Source organism: Gopherus evgoodei, chromosome 7, assembly GCF_007399415.2.
Source record: "Gopherus evgoodei ecotype Sinaloan lineage chromosome 7, rGopEvg1_v1.p, whole genome shotgun sequence".
Taxonomy (NCBI): Eukaryota; Metazoa; Chordata; order Testudines; family Testudinidae; genus Gopherus; species Gopherus evgoodei.
Window position 1 is genome coordinate 66,041,565 of NC_044328.1, and position 14,744 is coordinate 66,056,308.

At 42.1% G+C, this 14,744-nt stretch overlaps 1 protein-coding gene across 12 annotated transcripts in view; it reads right to left on the reverse strand.

The window, feature by feature from the left end:
• Positions 1–14,744, reverse strand: part of KAT6B (lysine acetyltransferase 6B) — a 192,471-nt gene that overhangs the window by 73,073 nt on the left and 104,654 nt on the right. For 10 of the 12 annotated variants that reach the window (XM_030568386.1, XM_030568384.1, XM_030568380.1 and 7 more), the window contains 4 exons: positions 14,383–14,498; positions 14,043–14,124; positions 9,873–10,005; positions 812–1,743 (listed from right to left, as the gene is read on the reverse strand). In XM_030568386.1, the coding sequence (XP_030424246.1) occupies positions 812–1,743; positions 9,873–10,005; positions 14,043–14,124; positions 14,383–14,498 (1,263 nt within the window). The remainder of the gene's footprint in view (positions 1–811; positions 1,744–9,872; positions 10,006–14,042; positions 14,125–14,382; positions 14,499–14,744) is intronic. The other 2 variants (XM_030568388.1, XM_030568387.1) reach the window with 2 other exon arrangements.

Consider the following 14,744-nt stretch of genomic DNA (forward strand, 5'->3'; position numbering starts at 1 on the left):
CCACCTCCCTCTCTAGTTTTTAAAATTGCAGCTGCAGGAGCAAATTTCAGCATTTTCTTGCATATCTCTTATAGGCCTTTATAGGCTAGTTCAACTGTGCTACATGAATTCTGAACACAAACCTCCTGAAACTGTTAAGGTGATACTAAGTATATGTCTAATGTATTTTAAGTCTCCAATGCTCTCTCTCTATAAAAGTAAAAATCCTGTGTCCCCTTTAGTGCTAGTTTAAACAAAAAAACTTTTTAAAAAATTAGGAGACCAGTGCTACGCTAAATGTACATTCAGACATTATAAATATATTTCCTCTTACTTTAATAAAAATAATCAGAAAAAGGACATTTTACAGCAGTACAGATCAAGTGTCGTGGAGACTGCAGCAGGATGGAATTGGTCATGAAAAAGCAATGGAGCAGAGGGAAATGAAGAATTGAAATGTCCATCATTATAAGCACTGACAGCACACAATTATGACAGCACTACTGCCAGAGAAAGGGCAGGGGAAAGAACAAGGAAGTAGCATGAAAGTGGCTACTCATGCGGTACTACAAAGCCATACGCAACGTTATGAAGGCATTTGGGGCTCCTAGTGCCACTACAGATGCAAAAATAATAATAAAACGGTGGTATAGTATTAGTCAGAAAACACATTTTGGAGGTTTAGTCAGCATTAGGTAAAAGGTCAAAGTTTCATTGCTTTGGTATGAGAGTGAAGTAAGAATAAGAGAAATAGCTAAGACCTATGTGATAAAATAAGAATTTTGGTTTTGGACGGGACGCAGGTTTGGTTGGAGCTTTGACCTTTGCTTACCATCATCCTGATCAGGTTTAATCCTTCCGTCTGCCAAGCTCCCCTTCCCTGGTGAGGGGGTCCCCATCTGAGGGGTCACTTTATACTTTAATCTGCCTAGAATCCTGTGCTTTTTAAGGAAAGTTGTTCGCTTGAAGTGAGCAATTGCTTTAAAAGCATGTCCTCTAGACACACCCCATCCAGATGTGGAGGAATGAGAAATAAACCTACTTCTAATCTCTTTCTTTCCATAGAAATGGGTATTAGATTTTGATGTGGAAGATAACTCTGGTTTACGACGCATACGCTTAGGTGGTGCATAACTCGGGTGTCCCTTTTTTCGAGACTGTCCCTGGGTGGTATAAATATGAGAAAGTCCATCAAAGAGTCCCTTTAGCTGACTGTTATTAGGAAGGCTGCTAAAGGAGGGTGCACTTGACTGACTAGAAGAACTTTGGGGAGAGTTAGAAGAGGTGGAAGTGCAGGATTTTTGTGAACTGGGGCTCTGACCAGAGATGGGAGTTTGGGGTGGAAGTGAAGAAGGTGGAGGTTTTAGCTTTTGTGTGGTACCTGTAGCCAACACATGAGAAGTGCATGACTGTTTCTGAGAGACCTTTTTCCTTGGACGATAGTGCTTTGAAAAGTCTATTATTTCACCTCGTGATCTGCGACCATCGGGTGATGGTGTAAAAAACTTAGTAAGGCCATCAATGAGCCCTTTGGTTTTCTTGTTAACTTTAAGTGTAGAGGCAGATATGTAGGTGGAGGTGGTGGTGATTTTGGTGGTGGCACCAGGCCGAGTGGGGTCTGTAACAGGCAATCTGCTGCTTGAATCCTTCACAGATGCAGCATGACCAGATGAAGGTGTGGTACAGACTTTAGTCTTTTGACCCCTACCAGGTGACCCCCTTCCTGTGAATGCATTCATGGATCCTTCATCACTGGTTACAGACCTATGCAAAAATTTGGAAAATAAAATCAGCATTAAAAAAAAAACTATAAAAACTGGTGTCAAAACAGTTCTACATAAAACATATATGCCATTGCACTTAAAAGTCAAGAGTGGAACAATGACCCTTAAAAATAATTATGCACTACTGACACATGATTCACTGAATGAAAGTGAGCTGCTGATATCTATCAGATTTCACTGGGTAGTCCATAGCATGTACCAATAGTAGGGAGGTGGAATGGAAAAGTCTTCAGTATATACACAACACATACTTTAAGGAAAAATTTTCTCTCTCAAAAGAGAAAAATTGTTAATATACTGGTTTTGTTCAAATCAATCACTTCACTTCTGTGAAATCTGTAACATACATCCAGGAGATGCACATGTCCTGTGCTACAAAGTATACACAGCACATCAAAACATTTTATTGATTTCAGCAGAATGTTCACTAAAACCCAGCAAAGGTGTTCCACCTGTATGGGTAAATAATATAGCCAATCTTCAGGAAACTGGTATTTTTGTATGATTTTATTAGATTACACTGATGAAATTAGTATTTTTTTATATAAAAGACCATAAAAATATCCCTTTAAAAAAAATGAAGCTCTAAAGACGGAATGAGGTAGTTTATGCACAGCACTATCCATACAGCTAACAAAGCGACCTCTCTATTTAAAAAAAATAAAAGTGTAGTTAAAGCAAAAAAGAGAGAGCGAGAGAGAGAGGGAAACAGCAAAAGCATACATAAAATAATGATCAAAGAAAAGTCATAGCTGGGTTAGGCATGACATGGAAGAGCTTAAACAGAAGTGGTGAAGTTCACTAAGAATGAGCAGAGGGCATGCTCGAGGCCAAAGCTTGCATTAAAAAAATGCTGATTTAGCTGATGGCTAATGACTGAAGAAGACGACAGAACACTGAAGGAAATATTGAAGAATGGTATTTTGTTGAAGTAAATACAAACTGAACAGCCGAGGTTATTCATAGTAAAGAAATACATGTCATCAGGAAGTGTTATACTGCAAACCCAAACAAAGCTGCATAATTACATCAAATTATTCCACTCCCACTCTCCCCCAAATGCATCCTTACATTTGTTTTAAACATTTGTGTATTTTGCAGAGGAAGGTTTCCTTCCACAGGCTTTTCCCTTTTTAATTGTAAAGCTGAAACAATTAATTCCAACAGATTACGTTTCGTTAGAGATGGAACAGCCTGGGGCTACCATCTGGTACCTGAACTCCAAGAGCCCACCAGCCATAAAACTGACCCCTGCTTCACTCCCACACATCACTGAATTTGGGTAGCTGAAGAGCTCTTAAAATTCCCAATCGTGTTTAAAAAAATCTTTTTCTCTAAAGTCTTCTGAATCTGTTGATGCCAGAAGTTCATATTTCTAGCTACAACACCTATTGTCACTACCAGATGTGCCAATAACCATCAGTGCCCAAAGGTTAACAAGCATCTTGTTTTATTTAATTTCCTGCAGTAATTTGTCTGTTCAGGTTTCCATACAGAGGTCCTTTTAAGCAATGCTAATCCACTAGTATGGGATAAGATTCCATACACTATAACAAAAGGGATAAGCAGCTTCAGCAACTTTATGCACATTAAGGTCCAGCCCCATATGAAAGATGGCTAGATTCGCTACCTCCCATACCCTCATGCTGCTTTTATAGTGGGGGTATTTCTGCAGTAGATTCCATCTACGGAATTATTCTTCTCCAGTCTTTTTACCCATCCTTGTAAATTAAGATATAATCCCATTTTTAAGGAATATTGTTCAATGGGAAACCATACACTGTTTTGAGTTTTAATGACAGAAATACATACATACAATTGAGAAAACATGGAAATAATTTATTCTTGGACAAATCCTACAAATCAGTCACTAGGATTACCCAAGAATCCTCGGACACAAGTGGGGAAATGAGATTTTTATAGTCAAAGAGTGTAGAAGAGAGTACAGCAGAATAGAGACAATGGATTTCAGGAAGGCGGATTTTGGTAAGCTCAGAGAGCTGATAGGCAAGGTCCCATGGGAATTAAGACTGAGGGGAAAAACAACTGAGGAAAGTTGGCAGTTTTTCAAAGGGACGCTATAAGGGCCCAAAAGCAAGTTATTCCGATGGTTAGGAAAGATAGAAAATGTGGCAAAAGACCACCTTGGCTTACCCTTGAGATCTTGCGTGACCTACAAAATAAAAGGCGTCATATAAAAAATGGAAACTAGGTCAGATCACAAAGGATGAATATAGGCAAATAACACAGGAATGCAGAGGCAAGATTAGAAAAGCAAAGGCACAAAATGAACTCAAACTAGCTATGGGAATAAGGGAAACAAGAAGACTTTTTATCAATACATTAGAAGCAAGAGGAAGACTAAGGACAGGGTAGGCCCACTGCTCAATGAGGAGGGGGTAACAGTAACGGGAGACTTGGAAATGCAGAGATGCTTAATGACTTCTTTGTTTCGGTCTTCACTGAGAAGTCTGAAGGAATGTCTAGTATAGTGAATGCTTACAGGAAGAGGGTAGGTTAGAAGAGAAAATAAGGAAAGAGCAAGTAAAAAATCACTTAGAAAAGTTAGATGCCTGCAAGTCACCAGGGCCTGATGGAATGCATCCTAGAATACTCAAGGAGTTAATGGAAGAGGTATCTGAGCCTCTAGCTATTATCTTTGGGAAATCATGGGAGACGGGGGAGATTCCAGAAGACTGGAAGGGGGCAAATATAGTTCCCATCTATAAAAAGGGAAATAAAAACAACCCAGGAAACTACAGACCAGTTAGTTTAACTTCTGTGCCAGGGAAGATAATGGAGCAGGTAATCAAAGAAATCATCTGCAAACACTTGGAAGATGGTAAGGTGATAGGGAATAGCCAGCATGGATTTGTAAAGAACAAATCGTGTCAAACTAATCTGATAACGTTCTTTGATAGGATAACGAGCCTTGTGGATAAGGGAGAAGCGGTGGATGTGATATACCTAGACTTTAGTAAGGCATTTGATACAGTTTCGCATGATATTCTTATAGATAAGCTAGGAAAGTACAATTTAGATGGGGCTACTATAAGGTGGGTGCATAACTGGCTGGATAACCATACTCAGAGAGTAGTTGTTAATGGCTCCCAATCCTGCTGGAAAGGTATAACAAGTGGATTCCGCAGGGTCTGTTTTTGGGACCGGTTCTGTTCAATATCTTCATCAACGATTTAGATGTTGGCATAGAAAGTACGCTTATTAAGTTTGCGGACGATACCAAACTGGGAGGGATTGCAACTGCTCTGGAGGACAGGGTCAAAATTCAAAATGATCTGGACAAATTGGAGAAATGGTCTGAGGTAAACAGGATGAAGTTCAATAAAGATAAATGCAAAGTGCTCCACTTAGGAAGGAACAATCAGTTTCACACATACAGAATGGGAAGAGACTGTCTAGGAAGGAGTATGGCAGAAAGAGATCTAGGGGTCATAGTGGACCACAAGCTTAATATGAGTCAACAGTGTGATACTGTTGCAAAAAAAGCAAACATGATTCTGGGATGCATTAACAGGTGTTGTTGTAAACAAGACACGAGAAGTCATTCTTCACTTTACTCTGCGCTGGTTAGGCCTCAACTGGAGTATTGTGTCCAGTTCTGGGCACCGCATTTCAAGAAAGATGTGGAGAAATTGGAGAGGGTCCAGAGAAGAGCAACAAGAATGATTAAAGGTCTTGAGAACATGACCTATGAAGGAAGGCTGAAGGAATTGGGTTTGTTTAGTTTGGAAAAGAGAAGACTGAGAGGGGACATGATAGCAGTTTTCAGGTATCTAAAAGGGTGTCATCAGGAGGAGGGAGAAAACTTGTTCACCTTAGCCTCCAATGACAGAACAAGAAGCAATGGGCTTAAACTGCAGCAAGGGAGATTTAGGTTGGACATCAGGAAAAAGTTCCTAACTGTCAGGGTAGTTAAACACTGGAATAGATTGCCTAGGGAAGTTGTGGAATCGCCATCTCTGGAGATATTTAAGAGTAGGTTAGATAAATGTCTATCAGGGATGGTCTAGACAGTATTTGGTCCTGCCATGAGGGCAGGGGACTGGACTGGATGACCTCTCGAGGTCCCTTCCAGTCCTAGAGTCTATGAGTCTATGAGTCTATAAAACCACTATGCAAGCTCTTTCAGAGGACTTGCCCATTTTTAAATGTAGTATTTATTATATATGGTTGTGGTGCAATGACCCAAATAGCTAAAGGTAAGAGTGGCACCACATGTCATTCTAAATGTTTCCACTTCGTTTTAGCAGAAGTGAAATCAAGGCCCTCAGGTGCCAACCGCTGCCATGCTGCAACATGCACCATGCTTGGGTGATCAGATTTCAGCATCCCAAACTTCGATCAAAGTTCTCACTAGGGACTAGGTAGTGAGGAGAATAATGGGGCAGCAGCACTTCTACAGTGAGAGGCTGAGATAGCTCTTACTCTCTCTTTTTTTTTTTTAATTTTAAAAACTCCTACCCTTGTACTTATCTACAAAGTAAAGTAGAGAGCCTAGGGTTTCCCCTCCCCACTCCCTTAACTGGTGTGCTTCTCACAGTCCCCTGGTTAATATCTTCATTTCTCCCCAGGGCTCCTCCAGCCCCACCAGGGACATGGAGAAACAAGAGGGAGGGTGGAATTGGAAAATCCCTCACTTTCCTCCATGCAGGTGCCCCTCGATGCCCCCTTCATTACCAACACTTCTTCTAAAACAAAGGGCCAAAAACTTGGTTAACGCAGAGTTATGGTTGCCAGTAGTGCCTCATATGATTCCAGAACATCAAATGCAAACTGTACTTAAAGCTAAGGTGATGACTCCCGTACCGCTGCCCTCATGCAATTAGCAATAGGCACTGGAACAAATCAAAACCTGACATACCTCTAATAAAATCTGCACTCAATTTTGTCCAACTCAATGCTACATTGTTACTGCTCTTCACACATTCTTACTGACAGTGGGCTAGGCTCATAGCTCATTAATCCAGACCTTAGTTGCAGCAAGTCACCACAGCTCACACAGCCATTTGAGGAGAGGTGCAGCTGATGCTAGATGAATCAGGGATCCCTCTCTCTCTTTTTCTCTCTCTGTGATACACAGGAGGTCTGAGCAGACAAAAATTGTTAAAATGTCTGTAGAGTTTTAGTTTGCAATCTTCTTGTATCCATGTCAGTCCCAGATATAGAGAAACAAGATGGGTGAGGTAATATCTTTTATTGGACCAACTTCTGTTGGTAAGAGAGGCAAGCTTTTGAGCTACACAGAGCTCTTCTTCAGCTCTTAAGGCTGCTGTAAAAACTGCTACTGTCACCTCCAAGTACTGGCATTCCACTGTGCGTGGCAATAAGACGGGAATATAAGAGTGCTTCATCCACTTCTCATAGACTCATAGACTCTAGGACTGGAAGGGACCTTGAGAGGTCATCGAGTCGAGTCCCCTGCCCTCATGGCAGGACCAAATACTGTCTAGACCATCCCTAATAGACATTTATCTAACCTACTCTTAAATATCTCCAGAGATGGAGATTCTAACACAGTCTTGCATATTCTCAGTGCCAATTAGAACTCCACATTGTCTGCACTGGCTTTCACCAAGTATCATGTACCCTCTCTGTCCTGCTCTACGGCGGTCTAGCAGCTTGGTGGCACACAACAGTGCACTGCCAGTCTCAGTCAGGGCGAGGTAAAGGTGATGTCTCACAGAGATTGGCAAGGATGAGGATGAACTGGTGTTAGAATCTGGGAACTCTTTGGTGGTTTGTCAAGAATAAGTGAAGTGGTTGAATGTAGGTCACGCCTAGCTAATTTGTGTTTACTAAGCCTGACCTACGCTTGACCTAATAGTTTCCATCACATTACTCCTGTGCACTTTTCAAACTGTCCTCCAGCTGCTCAGGAAGGGTACAGTCCTATGCTCTCTCACAGTGATGTAAGGGGGCAGGGTTAAGGTTTTGTGGGACACTTCCTCTAACAATATATATCCCAGTTGTCAAAGGTTTTAAGTTTGTTTTACCTTAACTCTTTATTCGTTAGTCATTCAGAGGTTTAAGCATAGGTGCATCTGATATTCTGGAGAAGTATAAGATGCTGCCAATCAACCTTAACTCTGCATTAACCAAGTTTTTAGGCAGTGAATAGTAGATTTTTGGCAATGTGGAGTGAAGAAACCTTAGGATGGTCTTAGGTGTGTAGAGAAAAATTTGATAGGGGCAATAGGACTGGGGCAAGTAGTAGAGTTCATTAATAATTGTGAAGCTCTCCTACAGTACAGTGATGAGAGCCACAAAAGTACAAATCAATAGCACTAGAGGAAAGCATGTGGGGGCAAAAGTAGGAACATGTGTTGGACAGTGACATGCTACTATCCTTATCTCGCTTTGCAGATTCAAATAACCCATTCCTCACATTCAATATTAATGCAAAAGTTTGACTCAGCTTCTCTACTGGGCCCAATGTGCTACCAACTCATCAACCCGCCTCTCTGATAGTCACCTCTCTCTTTGATTTTGCCACAGTAGTGGGGATATCCCAGGTACAACCTGAAGCATGGTAGTACAGCCAATAAAGAAGTGGAGAAAGGGAATGGCAGAGGAACTTCATTGTGAAATGGAGGTGTCAACTGAGTGATCATTATCCCAGACCTGCTGAACTTGGTCCTAAAACCTACCGATACAGTTGCCAAAAAAAAGAGAACAATCCTGGAGAACCAGGAGATCTGTTCACTCTATAACTATGCAGCAGTGTTTGCACAATCATCTTCTCCTTCTAACACCACAATGTTGGACAGGTCATTGGGCTCCCCTAAAGGATGCTACGAATCAATCTACTTTATAACATTCACACCTAATTCCTAAATAGTAACTGTCATTATTAGATGAGCAAAAAGTAATTCATGTGCTCCAGACCTTGCAAGCTGATGCTATAGTGTTAAGATGTGGCAATCAATGTGTGCATACATCACTGAACTTCACTCATATATTTCTTGTTGCATGAGTGATTGCCACAAATGTTCTTAGTGCAAAGTTGATGAAATGAATCAATGAGATGGCTTTACATTTTGCCTTTTTTTTTTTTTTTTTTTTAAGGATGTCTTTTTAGTCCATGCTATGGATTTTTCTTGCTTTGCTCTGTTTTCTCTTGCGTGTGAGCATGAAAAGATGGTGAAAAGGACAAGGGAGTTAGCTCCTCCTCCCACAACAGCCCTCCCTTCAGCTTTAAGATGTTCAACAAGTCTGTGTTCAGTTACATAAACATTCATTGGGAAGGTGGGTGCCAAAGGTGTTACAGTACCCTCTTCTCTCAGACACTAAATATCCCCTGGGCTGGAGAGAAGCATGACGAACTGCAGCCCGCTCCCGTCCTGACTGGCATCTACTTAGCAGCAGCAAAGGTCAAAAATGTTACTTTTCCAAAGTAACTCTGGACTCAATAGCTCGGTCTCACGGATACCTCTGGGGCTTGAACTGAGCACTGACTCATTATGGAGCTTGTGTTGTAGGTAGGGACTTTATACATATTAAGAGGGCATTTGTACCAATATTAGGAGGTGGCAAGCAGCATTTCTGAAATAGTATATTCATGCAAATAAATATTCAGCAAAGAACAGTCTCCTGAACAGGTGACAAATCAACTGTAGAAACTTTGCAAGACATCTTTTGGGGTGAGGTGAATTACATTTTTCACTTTATCGGTGTATCATCCATTTGATATGGATTGTGCACATAATCCAGGTATGATGGATTTTTACTTTTTTTTAAGTAATCGATCATATGGCTATTTGTTATTGAGGACTGCTGGCACCACTTGTATTTGGAAAAATGGCACTGTTCACATATGAATTTCAGTCTAATTCCTTCCCTAGATCCAACAGTAATTCTTTTTAAAGTGATGCAAACTTTTAGGATAATTTTTTGCTGCCATCAAAAGACTCAGAAATATCAACTGTACTTAATTATTTTCCATTACACTGAAGATTATGCATGTTATTTTTTTTCAGGCTGTAGTACTCAGTTAAAGCAGTAGTTTAGTTTTAAATAAACTGTCACCTAAAATCTCACTGTATTACATTTTTCAAGAACACTATAGTCAATTGGAAAAAGGGAACCTACAACATTCGTTGCTTTAGTTTATTTTTCGGCCGTCCAATAGGTTTTGCATATCGTCGTCTTATTTGCGCAGCTTTCTCATGAAGTAGTTTTCTTCCCTTCTTCTTTGGTCTGCAGACCTGGCAAATCCACATCCCTGCATTGATTAAGAAAAAACATACTTGTTTTAACTGTACATGCATGTGGCGGGTGTCCAGTTTGTACCCAAGGTATAGAAAGCTACACCTGAGGTGCATTATTCCAATAAGGTCTACTCCAGCAAAAAGGATGGTTGGGGGAAGGGAAACTCTCTCTGTAATTCAGAAGGACACTTTTCTCCTTCCCATAGCAACAAGAATCATGGGAGAGTGGCACTAGCAGAAGGATTCTAACATGTCCCCTCTTTCTACTGCCAGACAGGCCTCTTCCCATCCAGGAAGTACTAGACCAAGTTTTCAATTTAAAATGAAGTGATGTATGTGAAGAGTTTTACTGTAGCTTCAGCATCTGTGTCAGGTCTGCACAACTCGTAAAGCGGCGAGGGCCACATTACTCCAAAGAAAACAGCTGAGGGCTGAAACCTCCCAGCCCTGCGGAAACAGCCCCCCCAGCACCTCTAGGCCCCGCAAAAACACCCAGCCCCAGCACCGCCCAGCCCTGCCGAAACAAACCCTCCTTCCCCAGCGCCGCCCTACCAAAACAGCTGTGGGCCAAAAAGAGAGGTTGGGGGTGGGGAGGTGATACTTGATTTTAAATCAACCAGGGACTCCCAGCTGAAGAGGTGGTTGGGAGCCCTCAGGGGCAAATTAAAGGGCCCGGGGCTCCGGAGGCTGGGGGAATCCAGAGCTTTCCGGGGCTGGGGCAGGGATTTAAAGGGCCCAGAGCTCCTGCCCCTGAGGGGAGCCTGAGCCCTTTAAATCCCAGCCCCAGCCCATCCGCTGGAGCCGCGACCGAGATTCCAAGGGCTCTGGGCTGCCTGCAGCGGTGGGGAGCCCTGAGCCCTTTAAATCTCAGCCACAGATGGGAATCTCTGTGGGCAGCCCAGAGCTCTCTGAATCCCGGCCGCCAGGGCCGGCTCTAGACCAATTCAACCAATTCCCCTGAATTGGGCCCCGCCCCTAAGAGGGCCCCAAACCCACGCCCCAATAAGGTGTACTGGCAAGAGCCGGTGCACTGTACCAGGGTGGCCCGGCTTCCCCAGGGGCAATTTAAAGGGCCTGGGGATCCCAGCAGGGATCCCCAGGCCTTTTAAATTGTCACCAGAGCCCCACTGAGTAGGGTTGCAGGGCTCTGGGAGCTATTTTGAAAGTTCGGGGCTCCCATTGCTTCTACCACCCCGGCCCTTTAAATAGCCACCAAAGCCACACCGCTTCCCCAAGGCTCCCATGGCTATTTAAAGGGCCAGGGTGGTAGAAGCAGAGGAGCCCCAGGCCCTTTAAATAGCCCCCGAACCCCAGGCTGCTGCTGCTACCCTGGTGGGGGAGGGACAAGGAGGGGCCACTCACCATACAGGGTGGGCTATACCCCCTGTACCTGCACTCCCTACCTGCAGCCAGCCCCTGCTGCACCCCTGCCTGCACCAGCTCCTGTCTGCAACCAGCCCCGCACCCCCCGCCCTGCCTGCATCCAGCCCATCTCCAGCCAGCCCCGCATCCCCTGCCCTGCCCGCAGCCAGCTCGTCTCCAGCCAGCCCCGCATGTCGGGCAGGCCTGGTGCATGTTCTCTCAGGCTGTGTCTACACTGCCATTTTCAGCGCTAAAACTTTTGTCATTAAGGTGTGTGAAAAAACACCCCACGAGCGACAAAAGTTTTAGCACTGAAAAGCATCAGTATAGACATGCTTTATTACTGGGGAAGAGCTCTCCTGGCAATTAAAAAAAAACCCACCCCCTAATAAGTGGTGGTAGCTTTATTGCCGGCCCAGTGGGTTTTTTAAAAATTGTTGGGAGAGCTCTCCCTCAGCGATAAAGCATGTCTATACTGCCCATGTGGCCCCACAGTAACCTGGGTAATGTAGACATACCCTCAGTTTCATATTGTTAATTACCCTCATTTAGGTTTCCTGGACCAGTCAATGTGAGGCTGAACACCACCACTAGAGAACGCAATCAGACTTCTCACCATACAATCCCTCTGCTGAGGGCACAACAAGATACGTCTCTACCTTGATATAATGCTGTCTGTGGGAGCCAAAAAATCTTACCATGTTATAGGTCAAACCACATTATATTGAACTTGCTTTGATCCACCAGAGCCCAGGCCCTCCGGAGCACTGCTTTACCGCGTTATATCCAAATTCATGTTATATCGGGTTGCATTATATCGAGGTAGAGGAGTACCTTAATTCAACACTTATCAAGCTTATGTTACAATCTGCTCTGAGACACTCAACAACAGACTTAAAAGTGGTCATTCTTCAACAAAAAAACTTCAGTCACAGACTTCAACAAGAAACTGAAATTTCCAATAGAATTGGAATTAATTTGCATACTTGTCACCATAAAATCAGGCCTGAATAAAAACTGGGAGTGACTGGGTCACTACAAAAAGTAATTTTCCCTCTGCTGATATTCACCTCTTCTTGTCAACTGTTGGGAATAAGCTACATCCACCCTGTTTGAATTGGCCTCGTTAGCACTGACCCTTCACTTGGTAAGGCAACTCCCACCTTTTCATGTGCTGTAATATATACACCTGCCTACTGTAGTTTTCACTCCATGCATCTGATGAAATGGGTTATAGCCCACGAAAGCTTATGCCCAAATTAATTTGTTAGTCTCCAACATGCCACAAGGACTCCTCATTGTTTTTGCTGATGCCGACTAACACGGCTATCCTTCTGAAACCTGCTGACTCAAGATCCTTTGTAGCTTGCCCTCTTGGGTTTCTTCAAGTAGCATCTGGCATCTCCCCCTCCCCTGCCCGTCGCTGATTCCCACCAGTCCTGCTTCCTTCTCTGAAAGTATTTAGTTCTTTTCAGAATATTTGTGTTCAGTTGGCACTTCCAGGTTCTAGATATGCTCAGTATACTTTATACTGGCTGCAGTGCTAAAAATTCCCCATCCTCATTTCATATGGGCCCTTTAGACCTTTTCCATACCACTCAATTCCAAGATCCTGAAATAGTTCTCAAGATAGTTCTTGAAAGCCATTTCAGGTAACGTGGTTCTGCTAGACTACGCAAGCACTAGTAGATAGTGAAGCCTAGGTAGGAGATACAGCTTAGAAACAATTAACAGTAGCAGAATTTTCTTAACCACTGTCCCAAAAAATTTTCTGCAGGAGGCTAAACCATGTCACACACAGTGACAGCAGACTATAGCATGGTTTCTTTTAGCACTGTTTGGTAAGGCAAATTGTTTTAGAACCTTGTCAACAGTAATTATGTTAAAGAAGGTTGTACAGTAGTAGATGCTGTTCTTCCCAGTGTAGGTGGGACCAAACTTTATAACACTGATAAATATATAATTTTGCCATGTTTACATCTATTTTCAGTTTCTCTAAATTCCCTTCCAAAATGTTAGCCAGCTTGAAGCACTACAAACCCAATATATCAATGGCTCTTGAAAAAAAAAGGCCAGATTACATCTAGCTGTAATTTCAAAAATATGGTGACTCAGATATGCTAACAACCTAACCTTACCTGGCCAAGCCTAAAGAGGGGCAAATAATACAAAAATGTTGTTTAAGAAAAACTTTATATCTAGAGCAATTTTAATAATGAAATATAAGAAAAAGCAGTGATCAGCTGTGATACAAAAAATGAGATATTAAATACAGTACATATAATCCTAGATGGAGAAAGAGATCCTTTGAGAGGAGAGAGGAACTCTGACCACATGATTGTCAAATGGCTTTTTACAATTATATCTTCTGGAAGACACAAAGGAGGCTTTCTCCATGTGCCCTGATATGTTCTAGTGCATATATCCCATATGTTATTGGCTACGGCCTTGCCCAACAGCTTCACTCTGAATAAATAGTTCAGTGATTCAACTCATGTTATAAAATTGATCAAGAGGAATGTCATTCACTTTGCAGGAAGGAATCTTAGGAACAGTCAAGCTCAAGAGGCTTTGCTTTTCATGTTCAGGACCATACTGCTAAGCAATCTATAAATGCTTAAAGTCTAACCTGGAACTTGAACATCTGGTCTAATTAATACATTAGTACAAGAAAGGCTTTCAGTATCACCTTTAGGCATTCGGGAAAGTGGTGGGTCACAGCATTCCATGTGGAACCCTCTATCACAAGAATCACAGAAGAGCATGTTATCCTGAAATTGAAAAAAAGGCTTAATACAAAGTTACTGGAGATTCTGCATCAATACTTTTTGTATTTTTAAATCTGACAGTAAGATTAAAAAAGAAACTGAAAACTGATTATAGAGCTTATTACATTATATAGAAGTTTATATTTTTACTCTTTTTAAAGTAGCCTGAAATTGTAAAGCTGAAGGGACTAACCCACAGAATACGGGTGAATATGCAAACATGAACTCAAAAGACACTATGCTATTAAAATATTAACTTACTGCATTTTTGCCTTGGATTCTACATGCACTGCATGTCTTGCATTCGATACACTGCCATCTTAAGGCCTTTACATTTGTTGTTAGCTCAGGACAAAATTTCAGACATGATGGATGCCCTGCAAAATAGAGTATTTAAAATGTGTTGAGGTTTAATAGAGTTTCAACTCCTGTGTTCTACAACAGCTATGACACCACTGCATTTTCCATCTCTAGAACCCTGCCAATGTCAACTATTCTCAGAACTTTATATTACTCAACTTATTTTTTCTCTTCTGGAGAGGATATGAAATAGCTGCTCAGAACGCTTTAATGTGGGTAAAGGTGGAAAGTTTGCATTTACTGTAAACATAATGTGTCAATAA